This window comes from Canis lupus, chromosome 5 (genome assembly GCF_003254725.2).
Source record: "Canis lupus dingo isolate Sandy chromosome 5, ASM325472v2, whole genome shotgun sequence".
NCBI lineage: Eukaryota > Metazoa > Chordata > Mammalia > Carnivora > Canidae > Canis > Canis lupus.
The window spans coordinates 22474108-22491611 of record NC_064247.1 but is presented as its reverse complement, the minus strand read 5'-3'; the positions used below and the strand labels follow the sequence as shown (position 1 = coordinate 22491611).

Genomic DNA, 17504 nt, shown 5'->3' with positions numbered 1-17504 from the left:
TGTCATTGTTGAGGGTGGGATATGATCAAGGCACATCTTTGTTGTCTATCTTTCTGCTGTCACTCTCTCACCACAGTGAATTTTTAGACATTTTCATTACTCCAAATGGACATTCTCATTACTCCAAAGTGACATTCTTTACCTTTTAGCTATGTCTCCCCCCCATTCTGCACCCCTAAACAATCACATATTTACTTTTTATATCTATAGATTTGCCTATTCTGGATACTGCATGTGAATGGAATCATATTATAAATCGTCTTTTGTAACTGAGTTCTTCCATTTAGTATAATATTTTTTTTAAAGAGTATCCTTTTTTTCTTTCTTTTTTAAGATTTTATTTATTTATTCATGAGAGACAGAGAGACAGAGAGAGGCAGAGGGAGAAGCAGGCTCCATGCAGGGAGCCCGACGTGGGACTCGATCCAGGGTCTCCAAGATCACACACTGGGCTGAAGGTGTGCTAAACTGCTGAACCACCCAGGCTGCCCTAGTGTAATATTTTTAAGGTTCTTCTATGTTGTAGCATATATCAATACTTCATTCCTTTTTATGACCAAATAATATTAATATTCCATTTTAGGGATATACTGCTTTTTGTTTACACTTTCATCCTTTGATGGATATTTGGATTGTTTCCACTTCTTGGCTATGGCCAAGACACGAAGGCAATTAATAAAGGAAGGATACTCTTTTCAATAAAGGGTGTAACGTTGGAGCAATTGGACATCCATGTGGACAAATAAAAAGGAATCTTTTTTTTAATGAAAGGAATCTTGACCTATATCTGATACCTTATACAAAAATCAACTTAAAATTGATTTGGATCCAAATGTAAAATTTTTATTTTATTATTATTTTTTTCAAATGTAAAATTTTAAAACTATGACACCCTTAAAAGAAAACAGGAGAAAATCTTGGGACCCAGGTAGGCAAAGGGTTCTTAGATATGATGCTAAAAGCACAATCTGAAAAAGAAAAAATATATAAATTGGAATTCATTAAAATTAAAATTTACTCCACCAATGATATGGTCAAAAGAATGAAAAGACAAGCTACAAAGTGGGAGAAAATACTTGCAAATCACATGTCCAATAAAGGACTAGTATCCCTAATATGTAAGGAACTCTGAAAACTCAACATTAGGGCAGCCTGGGTGGCTCAGCAGTTTAGCGCCGCCTTCAGCCCAGGGCGTGATCCTGGAGACCCAGGATCGAGTCCCACGTCGGGCTCCCTGCATGGAGCCTGCTTCTCCCTCTGCCTATGTCTCTGCCTCTCTCTCTCTCTCTCTCTCTCTCTCTCTCTCTCTGTCTCTCATGAATAAATAAATAAAATATTTTAAAAAAACCGTCAACATTAGACAAGCAACAACCTTATTAAAGAATAGGTAACAAGGCAGCCCCAGTGGCTCAGCAGTTTAGTGCTGCCTTTGGCCCAGGACATGATCCTGGAAACCTGGGATCGAGTCCCATGTTGGGCTCCCTGCATGGAGCCTGCCTCTCCCTCTGCCTGTGTCTCTGCCTCTCTCTTTCTCTCTCTCTGTCTTTCATGAATAAATAAATAAAATCTTTAAAAAAAATAGTTAACAGATATGAACAGATACTTCACCACAGAGAATATAGAGATGACAAATAAGCACAGAAAAATATATTCAAGGGCAGCTGAACTTGAACTTGTACATATGTACAACTCTGGGCCATATAGAGCTTTCTCCTAGTAGTGCAAGAGACAGATGAGGCCATTCTCCCAATGGCTTTAGAAAAATTTATGGAAATCCCCTCATCTCCCCTCCCACCCCCTCGACCCCAGATATTCAACATCTTCAATTTTTGGAACAAATGCAAGTGAAAGCCACAATGCAATGCAAGAACATACCTGCTAGAAACAAACTGTGCTACATCCACACAGTGGAATACTTGTCAGCAGTAAATAGAAATGAATTGTGGATGCACAAGACAACTTAGATGAATCTCATAGGCATTATGCTGAGTGAAAGGAGCCAATCTCTAAAGGTCACGTACTGTATGTTTATATTTATACAACATCCTGAAAAGACTAAACTGTAGGATGGAGACCAGATCTTTGGTTGCCAGGGGTTAGGGATGGGGGAGGGTGTGACTCCAAAGGAGCAGTGCAAGGGGATTTTTTGGGGTGATGAAACTGTTGTGTTTTGTGATTGTGGTGGTAGTTACACAAACTTAACATGTGTGTTAAAATTCATACGACTATATCCCAAAAGGGCACAATTGGAGAACTATCTTTAACTACAAGACCCAGTAACATAATAAATAGGAGGAAATAGCCATCATGTGAAATAATCTTTTATTATATGAAAAAAGAACAAGAAAAGGAATAACTTTTTATTCTGAAATAGCCTCTTGTTCTTCTCACAGTTTTAGGCTCCTTTAAAAGATGTATTTTTTCCTCCTAAATACTTTTTTTCAGGGATATGTCTTCACTATTTTCTATAAGTCTTCCTGTTTTTTTTTTTTAATAAAACATATGGGTTAAATCTCAAAAGAAAAATACCATTCAGATTGTCATATTATCTTGGAGGTTTTGTAGGATTGTTTCTTCTAAGTCTGATTGATGAGATCTTATGAATCTTTGCTGCAGTTTTTTTCAGAAGTGACACTTATAGCACAATAAGACTGTTAGGTTAGTCTGGTGCCATGTTTGCCATCTTATACAGGTTGATTTGATTTCATGCCGAGTCTAAAAGTCTCTATTATATTTGATTTCTTCCTAGCACAAAGAATAGGAAAAGCACACCTGTTGACAGCTTATGGCAGACAGAGTTTGAAAGGGACCATGAAATAAGGGGTGATCATGAACATAGCATATTGATTTAAAGAGTAAATACAGGACTAGAATATATAATAGGAATTTAGCTTGTAGGAACCAAAAGTTAATCTTCTGTATATACTTAATATTTGTCAAATCCTTACTAGAATCCTCTTCAGCTCTGAGCTTGGCAACTTAAGCAAGATGTGGAAACAGTTGGCAAGTTTCCTGAGAGGGCAATGAAAATTATACTAGAGAATGAAAATAAAACCTTTAAGAGAAGGTTAAAAGAATTCAAGTTTCCTAGGGAAGAGAGTTGAAAGCATTATGAAGAGCTGGAACAGGGATGGTAACTCTTCATTTCATATGACCAGGTGGTGCAAAAAGGAATGTCCTAAATTTTTCCAGAGGGATTTATTGGGCATATGAACTTTTCTCTCCATTCCAAGATGATTGAGACCATATTGTATGCACTCTCCTCTTCCCTGGGCTTTTCTCACATCGCACCTTTCTGGCTCTCTCTCCACCATTTGGAACATTCTTATTTTGAATCCCTTTCTGGGAGGGGGTCTCTCCTTGGCTCTCTACTGGTAAAATCTCATGGTTTTTGCTTCTTTCTTATTCATCTCAAATCATTCTTTATACAGAGCCACAGGTGAGATCTATCCAAAATAAAACATGCCACATCACTTTCCTGCTCAGAATCCTTTAGCAGCTTCCCATAACCCATCCCAGAGGTTCACAAGCACCACCTCTCCACAGGCTGGATCTGGGAGAGGACAGCTGAAGGGACAGGTGTCCATAACCCTCTAGCCACCCTCATCTCTGCGGCATCCCATCATGAGAGACAGTTGGATACCTGAGCATGTGAGTTACCCACCCAATGTTTTAGGAGACAAGGTGGAGAATATTGGGTGTACAGAACAAGTTGGAGCTCCTCTGGAGGATAGGGAAGACCTTCCATATCAGATCCATTGTTCCTGCAGCCTCCACACACCCCATCTCGCCCAGAGATGTGAGTTCTGTCTCACACGGCCTGCAGTTGTCAGGATTTGGTTTTCTCAGTAACAGAACTCTGAAGGGAAGGATAATCTCTTTAACTTAAGAAGGTTGCTTGAGACATCTTACAAGGATTGTTTGACTTACGTTTTAAAGACAAAGGGAGGCTGGATTTCTTGATTTTTGTCCTACAGAATCTCTTGAGGGATTTGCCATTTTGGTGTTGAGTTTGTCTTGACTGGGTACTGGTGGAGTGAAAATAGGAATCAAGAGAAGTATATGGGGCAGCCCCGGTGGCTCAGCAGTTTAGCGCCGCCTTCAGCCTAGGGTGTGATCCTGGAGACCCGGGATCGAGTCCCACATCAGGCTCCCTGCATGGAGCCTGCTTCTCCCTCTGCTGGTGTCTCTGCCTCTCTCTCTCTCTCTCTCTCTCTCTCTCTCTCTCTCATGAATAAATAAATAAAATGTTAAAAAAAAAAAGAGAGAGGGAGAAGTATATGTTTATTGAACAATCCTGAACAAGCCCATTGAGAATTGTGGTTCTTCTCTGTGGGACCATAGAATACCAGAGCCACAAGGCCTTCGAGATCATCTGCCTTAGTCATTATATGAGGAAATTGCCTAGGACACAGGAGACAGTGTGGTAGGTCTTCAGGGTCACACTAGAACATTTTTCCTTTTAGTGCAGGAATTTTGAACGCAGGATATACATATGAAGCCCCCCTCCTTTAAGTAAAATATATCCATTTACCTTTTTGAGTGACATGTTTGACTTTGCACAAAAATAGAAAGGTCAGCTACTTGTTCAAACCAATTGACATGTGTATATATATTTGTATATCATATATGTGTGTGTTTTTTTTTTTAATGTACTCGTTTGAGAGAGACAGCATGTGGGGAAGAAGGACAGAGAGAGAGAGAAACTCAAGCAGACTCCACGCAGAGCATGGAGCCTAATAGAGCCTGACTCGAGGTTCAGTCCCAGGACTGTGAGATCATGACCTGAGCTGAAACCAAGAGTCGGATGCCCAACCAACTAAGCCACCCAGGCATCTCTATGTATAGATTTATTATATATGTTTAGATATATTTAAGTACAGTAACTTAGATTATGGAGTGGCAGGAACTAGTAATCTTCAATAGTGGGAAACTTAGCTGAAGCTATGACTCACCTTTAACTACCAGTATGATCTTCATTCATTCAACTTCTTGGCTTTGATTCCTGTTGTATTTAAAAAGAAAGTTGAGGGCAGCCCAAGTGGCTCAGCGGTTTAACACTGCCTTCAGCCCAGGACGTGGTCCTGGAGACCTGGGATCAAGTCCCATGTCAGGCTCCCTGCATGGAACTTGCTTTTCCCTCTGCCTGTGTCTCTGCCTCTCTCTCTCTTTTTGTATCTCTCATGAATAAATAAATAAAATCTTAAAAAAAAATAAAAAAGAAAAAGTTGAATTATTTTAAGATTCTTTATAACTTACAAATAATAGTATTGATATGTAACAATAACATTAATACATGATAAATAATAATAAACTTGTATCAGGCTTACTACCTATATGGTATGGTTGCAAATGCACATGTTAAGTAAACACTCATATGTAATTCTTGCAACTACCATGTGAGGCTGGTGCAGCTACTGCTGAGGGAGCCAAGGTGTGGGGGTAACGTACCTCAGGGTGATGCTGTTCATAAAAAGGAGCAGGGACTGAAGCCTGAGCATCTGGCTCTGGAGCCCACCTGTAATTCCTGTACTTCACTGTAGGGTCCCTATCCACTTCATCCTGTTACTGCTTTGAATTAGATTTAGAAAGAATGGACATTGAAGGAAGTCTCTTGTTTTTTCTTGATTTTTTTAGATAATAAAATGTGAATAACAAATATTTAAATTATGAAGAAACAACTCTTATCAAAATAATTACTTAATGCAGAGGATAATTAAGCAGATAATTAGTTATTGATAATAGTTATGTATTGTCTATTGACCAAAAGAGAATCTAAATCAAACTGAAGTTACACCTAGGACTCTGAATTATTTTTTTTAAGATTTTTAATTTATTTATTCATGAGAGACACACAGAGAGAGAGAGAGAGAGAGGCAGAGACACAAGGCAGAGGGAGAAGCAGGCTCCATGCAGGGAGCCCGATGAGGAACTCGATCCCAGGTCCCCAGGATCACACCCTGGGCCGAAGGCAGCACTAATCCACTGAGCCACCTGGACTGCCCAGGACTCTGAAATTTTTAAAGTTGTGTAGAAGCTTTAAAAATTATGAAGAGGAAAAAACAAGAATAACTTTTACAGGCAGAATTTAACCAGAACATGATTCTCCATGATCCTGTTTTGTCAGATCCCCCTTTAGATGCCCAGTTTCGACAAGCTCAACCAGGCTGGGGGTTAGGATTTCTGGCTGTTGTGTGAGACAAACTTGAGAGTTTGCCTGGAGAGGGAAGGGCAATCTCAAATGTATGTAAAGCTGCTGTTTAGAAGAGTCACTAAATAAGCAGTTAATAAAATTTTCAGAAAAACAGAATAGAAGAGGGACACCTGGGTGTCCCAGTGGTTGAGCATCTGCCTTCAGCTCAAGTCGTGATCCTGGGGTCCTGGGATTGAGTCCTGCATCAGGCTCCCTGCAGGGAGCCTGCTTCTCCCTTTGCCTATGTCTCTGCCTCTCTCTGTGTCTCTCATGAATAAATAAATAAAAATCTTTTAAAAAAGTAAAATAAGAAACAATAGAGTAATTGCTGGCAGGGGGAGAGAGGATAGGGAGAGGTTGGTAAAAGGATACAAACTTAAAGCTGTAAGATGAATAAGGTCTGAGGATTTAATGTGTAACATGGTGACTATAACTGATAACACTTTGTTGTATAACTGACATTTGCTAAGAGAGTAGAACTGAAGTCCTCACTAGAAGAAAACACAAAAAAGATAAATATATGAGGTGATAGTATATTAATGAATTAGGTGTCCGCAGAAGCCCAGTGCAGAACTGGCGGCTTATGCGGTGAGCTTTCTGAGGCTTAGGTGACCAACCGCTGGGATGGAGATGTTGCAGAGCAGATCTAGTCATGGTGTGGTTGGACTCAATGACTTTTCAGTTCCCTTTTTGCAGTACCTGGCATAGAATAGGCACTGTCAGTAAATAACTGTCAAATTAGTAACTTAAAAAAAACAGGGTGGGAGGAATATTCTTATTTCATTATTTTAAAACCAGTGTAACTCTTTCAATGACTTATTTGATTCTTTCTTTTTTTTAAGATTTTATTTATTTATTCATGAGAGATATACAGAGAGAGAGAGAGAGGCAGAGACCCAGGCGAGAGAGAAGCAGGCCCCATGCAGGGAGCCCGATGTGAGACTCGATCCCAGGTCTCCAGGATCAGGCCCTGGGCCTAAGGCGGCACTAAACCGCTGAGCCACCCGGGCTGCCCTGATTCTGTCTTGATTATGAGGAAGGAGAGAGAGAGAAGAATATTTGATTTAGACATATGTTTGGTTGCTTTCTGATTCCTGTCATATACCACAAGGCTTCATAAATTGTGTTGAGCTCTCCAGAATAAAGGTAAATAACTTATATAGCTATTATATGAATCATTACAGTGTAAGTTTAAAAATGCACACATTGTTATTATGTGTGCATGCCTGAGTTTATTGACTTGTAAACTCTTCGATATTAGGATTGTGTGTTTTTGTGTTTCCCTTCACAGCACCTAACCTAGAACCTTTTTGAGAATATGTGAAAGTGATTTCAAATTGTGTGTGTGTGTGTGTGCGAGGCAGGGGGGCCGGGAGGCAGGGGAGCAAGGGGGGGGGGCGTTGTCCCTAAGTTTCATTATTATTCAGAAACAAAGTCCTATCATCTCTGTTTGCTAATGCTGATTCTAAAATTTAGAAATACTTCACTTTGATTAATTCAAACTAGATTTGAATTGTATTTAATGTAGGGGAGAGTGTGTTCAATTTTTGTTGCTTTTGTAGGTGCGTGTGAGGGAACCTTGGCTTGCTCTACCTGTCACCTCATCTTTGAAGAGCACATATTTGAGAAGTTAGAAGCAATCACTGATGAGGAGAATGACATGCTCGATCTGGCGTATGGACTAACAGATAGGTAAGATGTCAGGACCACTTCAGCTTGACCAGCAATCTGGGAAGATAAAGTTTTTAGTAGTTCCTATCTGAGACCAGACACACACATGTGATAGTGGTCTCCTGGCAAAGATAGAGAACAGTCACAAACCTTGAATATCAAATATGTGACATTTCTTTTAGTTTTCACTCTTCTACAATTTTCACCCTTATGAGACTTTCCTTTTTGCTGAAGTTGAAAATCAATTGAAGTTATTGGCGGTGTAAGTTCTGGATCCTAATAAATCTTCTTTAATCTATATTTATTCCAGGGATTAATATTTATCACAGTTGGGATTCAATTTAATGCTTTTTATGATGTTCTTAAAGGACAGATTTGATAATTGGATGAAATTATCATGGGAAGTTTTACCTACTTGAAAGAATAGAATTTTTAAAGAAACTTAAGATATGATAATAACTATATTAAAATGAATAGTTTTGTTTCTAAGTGTACCTTATACCAACTTAATCAAAGCTTATTCTTGCTATTAATAATAGGTAGAATTACTCTTAAAACTAGTCAGATTTATAGTAATGAGTGATACTGAGTGATACTTTATTTTTAAAAATTTTTAAAGATTTTATTTATTTATTTGAGAGAACAAGTAGGGGGAGTGGCAGGCAGAGGGAGAGAGAGAAGCAGACTCCCCACTGAGCAGGGAGCCCTATGTGGGGCTCCATCCCAGGAACGTGGGATCACCACCTGAGCCACCCAGGTGCCTTGAATGATACTTTATTTTTAAAAATTACCTAGTCTTTGGTTGGAGTTAGAGGAGGTAGTTAGTTGAGTTACTATTTCAATGGAGCCAGATCATGAGGGCTTACTTAAGGTTGGCTCTGGTGTTTAACTTTAATTTCGTGACCCTCATGATAAATCAGTTTAAAAATAAAAATAATAGTAATAGTAGCTTGATGCATGTATATTATATAGTCATAATTTTGTTAAATCCTTGATATAAACCATCTTATTTAATCCTCACAAAAAAGTTTAGGTCATTAGTATTTAATTAGAGGTGAAGAATCATTTTATTCCCTTTTGTGGTTTATTTCCCCGTTGGTCACCGTGGGACTGATACCGGGGCAGAAGCTGGGAAAACAGTATCTCTTTAGGCTTCAGAGCAAAGTGGATTGTAGCTGCTATGTCCCCGTCCCCTTTACATGTTCAGGTGCCACATTCTCTGTCAATGCCTTTTTTTGCTGCAGAGTAGCACACAAAATGCACTCAATGAGTGGTTCAGGGAAAGAAATTAATGCTTCTCATGGGCAGCACTTATAAAACACTGGGGCATATCTGGAATGAAAATAACTTTGCTCAAAGCCAGGAACTACATGTAAATGATTTCAAGGGTACCACGTAGTCCGAAACAAGGAAATTCAGTCTTTGGTTTCTACGTTATTTAAAATTAAGCACTATGTAAATGTCTTTATTTTTAAGATAAAACATCATTGTTTTCATGTTTATTATAGGGTATTTTTTAACCCTGATTACTAAAGGACTGGTGATACACGGACTCATATGGCACTTACTCTAGAGGTTACTGGTCGGTTTGTACCTGTATTTCTGGGGCCTGATTCACAATAGGGCATCATCACCAACTATTTATGGAATTAATGATTGATAGAAGGAGAAATTCAGGAATTACCTGTGAATCTGTATCTGATGATAGTCATTGCCTGGTGCCAGCAATTTCCAGGAATAATATGTACAGAGGCCTCAGTTTCTGTAGTTGCAAGATGAGAATAATAATGACACCTGTCTTATAGGGTTGTTGTGTGAAGCTCTTAGAACAGTATCTGGTGGAGAAAGCATTCATTAAATAGTTTTTAGCATTGTGATGATAAAAATATCAATTTATATGCTGGATACTTACTATATTGCCTAGGTACTTGACAAAAATTATTTCTGACATTCAGGGTTAGGCAACATCATCACCATTTTGTAGGTGGGAAAATAAGGTTTAATTTTGAGATTTGCTCAAGGCTGCACAGCTAGAGAATGACAGAGCCTTGATTTGAATCAGTTGTGTTGGGCCCTAAAGTCCTTGGATCTTGTACTTCTCTGAATTGAAAACCAGCTCTTAGGAGTAAAATAAATACAACCGCAATGCGTTTCCACTGTAGGTAGATATGGCACAGGTGACTGGAGAAAATACCATCAAGATTTGTGATGTTGGAATTCTATGGAACTCATAGCGAAATCAAGGCCGCCTTGTGCTCTGTCTCCGTTTCTGGAGATAGAGTCACTTCTCCACTGGGTGGACTTGCAGCAAGGAGGGTATAAAAGAGCCAGAGGGCACCACTGCCTTGTCTTCCCTGAAGCCACCATCCCTGGGCTCCCATAACACACTTTCTGTTCTTCACTGTGCTTGCTGCCCCTTTTCAGTGACAGCTGTGCCATCTCTGTCCCTCTTTCTAAATTAAAAGTACCTTGGTAACTGGCATTGTTGAGTCTTTATGTGAACACCAGGAATAACAAGCAGTCTCTCTAGGACTCGCCACAGTCCAGATGCATTGGCCTAAATGAGCTTGCTGCATTTTCTCTCTTGCAGACAAAGATTAATGCATAATTGAGCACTGTTAAGCCTGTGTATAATCAACAAATAGGGATTATTGGTAGAAGGAAATTTTTTCTATCAGAAATCAGTATTTCTTGTGGTTATACTTTCTCTCCTACTCAAAAACTTCCCAGTGGTGCCTCATTGCTCCCCAGTTAAAGCCTAAACTCTTTCACTGGTGTTCCAAGCTGTCTGTGGCCTGGTGCCCATTCTAGCCCATCACCCTCCCTACATAGTAGCCAAGCCAAGCTGAAGTCCCATATTGTCTCAAATGTGCCTTGAATCCCTTTGCCTCAAATGCTTCTCTCCATTATCTTTTATTAAGTGTCATATCCTTCCCATCCTTTAAAGCCCACTCTAAGCACCATCTCCCCTGGCCAGAAGTAAGTGTTTTCTTCTCAGATCCTCTGGCTTTCTTTCTTTCTTTTTTTTTTTTCTTTAAGATTTTATTTATTTATTCATGAGAGACATACAGAGAGAGGCAGAGATACAGGCAGAGGGAGAAGCAGGTTCCTGGTGGACATGACCTGAGCTGAAGACAGACGCTCAACCATGGAACTACCCAGGCATCCCTCTCGCTTTCTCTCTGTGGTATTGGTCATGATCTCACATGTTAATTATGTGCAGATGTATCTCATTTCTTCTATTTGATTGAAACTTCTCTCCTTCATACTGATATTTGGTAATTAATTCCCACAGCAATCCTATGAGGAACGTGCTTATTCTTCATCTTTAGGATTAGGTGAGGAAACTAGTATGTGGTGGCAGGGTTAAGACAGTTGCCTGTGAATATGCCATGTTCAGTGCTGGATTCTGGACCATTGGTTGGTTGGCCCTGAGCCTGATGCTGCCTCCTTACTGCATCCCTGGCACCCAGCACATAAAAGTGTTCAGTGATGGAAGTGAGTTGCTGTTCTTTGCATACCCACTGACATTTAGTGCTGGGCCTTTAGATGCTCAGTAAATGCTTGATGGATACATTAATGAAACCAAGACCTGCATGCCATATTCCATCCAATTGTAGACAACTTGACTGTAACATTAATATATTTGGTTTTACGGGCCTCTAAGAAAGACAAAAGGACTGCTGATTAAAATACTGGTACCAAGTTATCACTTAACATTTTGTGCATATTAAAAGAGCTATTTATACTTGTCTGACAGATTTGCACATCACTGTTAAAAAAAGTAAAATATAAGTAAAATGGTAGTAATTCTGAAAAAAAAAAAAGAAAATGGAATTATAGTTCTTCTTCCAATGACAAATATCAGGTTTATGTCCTGCTATGTATATTTTGTATTCTTAATTTTCATAGGCTTTTTGGACTTATTTCACACATGTAGTATTAACATCCTTCCCATAACTCAGTTGGAGAGACATCTATCAAACATTGTCACTGAGTTCATGGCTCTGATGTGACCGCCACCTCCCAGTGCAGCTGGGATTGCAAGAAGCCATTGATTTTAAGATGCATCTCAATTTCAGAGACGTTAAAAAATGTGGCAAAAAATACGCATTTGATAATTGATGACTTAAGTCTCTGTATTTATTTCATATTTCTTGTTTTAAAAGCTTTAAAAAAGGGTAAGCTTTCTTCTATAGTCCATAGGTTTCAATGCTCTTGGGATTGATGAATCATTCTCTTGGTATTGCTCAAATCTCTCTTCTCTTCATTGTCATGCCTTCTGATTATTTCATTGCTTGTCAGCCCTTTCACCAAAAAACAGTAGTTGTAGTAGACGCTGGAAACTGAAGATGAGCTTTTTGTTGGTCACATTTACCTTCTGTTACCCTCTAGTTATGAAACTGTTGGGTGTATGTTTTTGATGTAATGGAAATTGAAAAGGTAAGTAAATCCCTAACTGCTTTGGGTAAGAAAATGTCCTATCATCAACTGCAGTGCCTTGTGAGTAACACATACTGAATCCTAAACCGTACTTCTCGCTTTTTTCTGCAGATCTCGATTGGGCTGCCAAGTCTGCTTGACAAAGGCTATGGACAACATGACGGTTCGGGTACCTGATGTTGTGGCTGATGCCAGACAATCTGTTGATGTGGGCAAGAACTCCTAAACTAGAATAAATCGGAATATTTTCACAAAATTTTACCTATTTTTTATAATTATTATTTCTTAATGTAATTACATGAGAACATGGGTGAAGGGGTTTATTATGATTATTAGCTGTACCACTTTAATCGACCTTACATTACTACTACATTTTATAGATTTCAAAGTATGCCATCTTTATTTTGGTTAAATTATAAAAAGCAAATCAAATATTAGAAAATAGTTACTATTCTAGAATCATACATATTATACCTTATGTTTGCTAGCAAGATGTTTTCACATAAGTCTTATGTCTAATTACCTGTAAGTTAGGTTAATAAAAGGTATTATTTTCCCTGTCAGATGTGGGTGAAGGCAGAGATCTAACATGGCTTGTCTGGAGCAATAGAGCAAATTAGAAGATAATGTACTAGAACTCGAATCTTCTTATTACAAGTTATATGTTCAAATTGAAACTAGAGAAATTATGAATATCTTATTTATAGCAATAATTAAATGGACATAACTAATTGCTCAAATTTCAAAGATTATTGTTGCCTTCTAAATAAATATTTCAGAGTTTTGATTCACTGAAAACTCTCTGGGCTTCCTCACAGCATGGTGGCTGGTTTCTGCAAGCCAGCACCGTGAGAGGGAGGCCTGTGCCAGGCGTGCCCTAGGTATAAAAGTCACACAGCATCATTTCTGCCTGTTCTTTTCATTAGGAGTGAGGTACTGAGTCTGGCCTATCACCTGAAGAGGGTGTCCGGGAACTTGCAGACATGATTTAAAACCACCACAGTAACCATTATTTTCAAGTTAGCTTATTGGCACATTATTGCCTGAGAAAACCAGCCTTTTAACTAAAGTGTTCTAAACTTTTCAAGAAGGGCTGGATTTTGCTCTTACATTGAATTTTGAAAGATTCTGTGTCTTCTTTATTATGATGGTTCATTGGTTTTATTCTGTAACTCCCAACAGTTTTCTTCCTGACAGTTGTTTAAAATGAGAGGGAATAATGGTAGGTTCCCTTTCAATGCTGTATAATTTTAGTTTACATTTCTCTGCATTTTGCCATCAAGAAAGGCAGCTTCCTTTGGTGTAATAGTATATATAATTGTTGGTTACATGCTAACATTTAATATTGTATTTGGTTTTCACAAATAAAACCAACCTGTAATTACGTAAGTAATTCAGAACTGCTGAATTAGTTTTTCAAATGAACAATTCTAAGAATTTTGAAAACCTTTTGCCTAACTTTTGCTGTGAAAATGTTGTCTAATTTGTCTTAAAGGACAGTTTTCTTATTTTCTTCATAACTATTTAAGTATCGTGGTGATCCATTTGGCTTCTATCATAGTCATTTAGCATTTACTAGAAGTTACATTTCGTTTGAAAAATTGTTTTCTAATGGGGAACTTAAATTCATTATATGTTTTTGCATCTTTTTCTTCTTTTTCTTTTTACCACTCTTTTAATTGCTTTTCTTGCTCTTAAACTCCCTGAAATTTTGTAGTAAACCACATTTTGGATCAGAATTTGTTAGATGGATTTCTTATTTATAGGTTAACTTATCACTCTATAAATTAAAAAGTAGAAATAATGTGTTGCATGTACATTTCTAAAAATAGTATATGAAACTTTATTTTAAGTGTAAACTATTCAAAGGTATTCAAACATACACAAACTTTGTTTCCTAATAGAAAAATATTTAAGAATAGAAATATGATCTTGGTTAAGCAACAACGGGATTCCTTTCATGTGTCAACACATCACATGATATCAAGTTGTTTTTATCGATAGATTTTCTTTTGTTTATAAGTTTCTAGAAACTTAAAAATTAGGAAACCAGCTGGCAGGAGGAAGGCATGATCACTTGCAGACATGGAGTGGCTATTTCAGAACAGAAACAGAGTTAAAAGATAATTTAAATCTACCAGAGGCCATTGAGTAGTGAGGTAGATGGGAAAGATCTCTGTAGTGAGCATTACTTCTGCAGAAACTGTTAGTAATAAATCATCTAATCAGTGCCTTCATTCCCATTTCCTCCTGACTCTCAGCTGCTCATCTTACTACCTGGATATATAATTTGTCTTTTAATTTTTAGAATTGATTTGATGTTATAAAATTAAGCAGACCCATCGTGCTTTTTTGGTTTTCTTTGTCTTTTAGGCATTGCTGACCATTCCGCTTGATTGAGTCTTTTTCCTCCTTCATATCTGCCCAAGTACTCTGCCTCAGACTGCCCTTTACAGCATTTACTACATATGGCTATTATTACATGTAGTGCCCTATTTGTCCCCTAATAAACTAAGCTTTTTTAAAAGTTTTTTTTCTTTTTTAAGATTTTTATTTATTTGACATAGAGCAAGCAAGTATGCACGCTTAGTTGAGGGAGGGGCAGAGGGAAAGCAGACTGCCAGCTGAGCAGGGAGCCTGACGTAAGACTCAATCCCAGGACCCTGGGAATCATGATCTAAGCCCAAGGCAGATACTTAATTGACTGAGCCACCCAGGTGCTTTAGACTAGGCTTTTTTTTTTTTTTTTAATTTTTATTTATTTATGATAGTCACAGAGAGAGAGAGAGGCAGAGACACAGGCAGAGGGAGAAGCAGGCTCCATGCACTGGGAGCCCGACGTGGGACTCGATCCCGGGTCTCCAGGATCGCGCCCTGGGCCAAAGGCAGGCGCCAAACCGCTGCGCCACCCAGGGATCCCTAGACTAAGCTTTTTAAGAATAAGGACTAGGTTGTGTTCTACTTTGTAACTGCAGTGTCTATAACGGTATTTATCCCACAATAGGTACATAATAAATACTTGAATTAAAACCTGTTATAAGGATTATGCTTCCAGCATTTTGCTCTGTGGCAGTCTTCTGTTAGGGATGAGACTCATGAGCTCAATATAGGCATGTATACTGAGCCTGCCTCTTCAACTTAACAGAAATCAGGACACAGGTTTTCCTGAGAAATCAGATAATTTCCACTGTATTAAAAAGGATTGTTCAACTTGTCTTCTTTTTTAAACATACCTTGAATGAAGTAGCTTTTTGGATGACCCAAAGCTGAGTCCCCCCTCTGCTGGTCTTAGATCTTATAGATAGTTGGTCCTGTAGGTGCTACATGGTTTCTGTCCCCTCTGTGACACTATCATGACCAAGCCTCCACATGGGCGGTCCTCCATCCTGTGAGTGTCCACCTGCCATCACGTAGTTCAGAAGGCCTCAGTGGTTTCTCATTAGTGTTAGGCTTCTCATTGGTCCTAATGAGCATTCCTTAAGGCAGCGAAAAAAGGGATAGGTAGTTAGTTTGAAGACTATTTTCCCAAACCAAGCAAACCAAAGACAGAAAAATTGAGAAACACACTCTTCCTAATAGTTTTAATGTCCTTTAAAAACTAGAGTCTTATTTTGTTTAACTGAACTCCAAAGACTGAGTGTGCCTCAGAGAGAAAACAGGGTGAGCTCTCCTTTGCAGTGAGGGAAAAGCATGGGGTTTATTGTTTGAAGATCTGGATATGTTTTATAAAATTATCTAAAATTTGGAAATAAAGCAAAAATTACTGCAGGTCACTTTAAAGTGGTACTTAGGGGCACCTGGGTGGCTCAGTGGTTGAGCATCTGCCTTTGGCTCAGGGCATGATCCGGGAGTCCTGGGATTAAGTCCCACATCGGCCTCCCCACAGGGAGCCTGCTTCTCCCTCTGCCTATGTCTCTGCCTCTCTGTTTGTCTCTCATGAATAAATAAACTCTTTAAAAATAAAAGTAAAGGGGTACTTAGAGGATTGTCTAATGGGGCACCCAAGGATCACCTGATGTTCTAAGACAGGAACATTAGCAAATTATGTCCTAGGGGTCAAATCCAGCCCCCCACCTGTTTCATGTCAGTCAGCCTTACTGGAATGCCCCATGCTCATCCAGTATTTATTGCCTATGGCTGCTTTCATTTGACAGAAACAGAGTTGAGTAGTTATGACAGAGACCAAATAGCTTGTGCCACCTGAAATACTTGCTATCTGGCCTTATATGGAAAAAGTTTGCTCATCCCACCTCCAGAGGAGGTAACTCTGACTTAGTACTTATTGGTCATTAGGACACAGCCCCACTAAAGTTAGACTTTTTTTTAAAAAAAAGATGCATTTTTTTATTTGAGAGCATGTGCTAGAGGGGGAGGGGCAAAGGGAAGGAGAAACAAACAGGCGCCCTGCTCAGTGGGGAGCGATCCCAGGACCCTAAGATCATGACCTGAGCCAAAATCAAAAGTTGGATGCTTCACCGATTGAGCCACTCCATCGCCCATTCTAAAGTTAGATGTTAAGTAACTTAGAGAAGATTAAGTTGCAAAGGTTTTCTTGTTGGTAGAAAAGGGAACTCTGAGAGTTATGGATTCCTGTCTTGTAGGGCATTATCATGTTTTTACAGTGACCTGTGTGGTCTCCATCCAGCGCTCTTTCCCACTGTGTGCATGTATGCATGTGTGTATTCGTTTCTCGTGTCATCTTTGAGCTGGGTTTGTCATTCTGCTGGCCTACACATTAATGAGCTAAATAAATCTTTGACATGTGCTCACTATGTATTTGTATGAGAGCCCTTTATAATTCATAGAAAATTATACAATGACCTCTTGACACCTATCTGTGCCTCCTCACAGATGTTCCATCTTGAGGTAGTCAAGCCTCTGGTTACCTATCTGGTAAGTAGAGATACTTTTACCCAGTACCTCAGCCAAACCACTCTCTCCTTCATGTAATAATAGCCACTGGACAACATTTTGTAGTACTTAAATTAAAAGATAATCTGTGTAAACACTTTTAACTATAAAGCACTATATAGTTGTTCACTGTTACTTCTTGACAAAAATCTCGACCTTAGGTAATAAAGTAGAGGTGGAATTCTTATGTAGGAATTGCAGACCGAGACTCGATTCTTTGACTTTCCCATTTAGAATAGTTATTTTTAAAAAGCAATGTACATAAGGGTTAATCTTAAGCCTAACT

At 38.8% G+C, this 17504-nt stretch overlaps 1 protein-coding gene across 1 annotated transcript in view; it reads left to right on the top strand.

The window, feature by feature from the left end:
* The window catches only part of FDX1 (ferredoxin 1), a 33664-nt gene extending 19964 nt beyond the window's left edge, over positions 1 to 13700 (top strand). Inside the window, exons 3-4 of the mRNA XM_025465605.3 lie at positions 7756 to 7885; positions 12419 to 13700. Of these exons, the coding sequence (XP_025321390.1) occupies positions 7756 to 7885; positions 12419 to 12533 (245 nt within the window). The 3' untranslated portion in view covers positions 12534 to 13700. The remainder of the gene's footprint in view (positions 1 to 7755; positions 7886 to 12418) is intronic.
* Positions 13701 to 17504: the final 3804 nt, after the last annotated feature.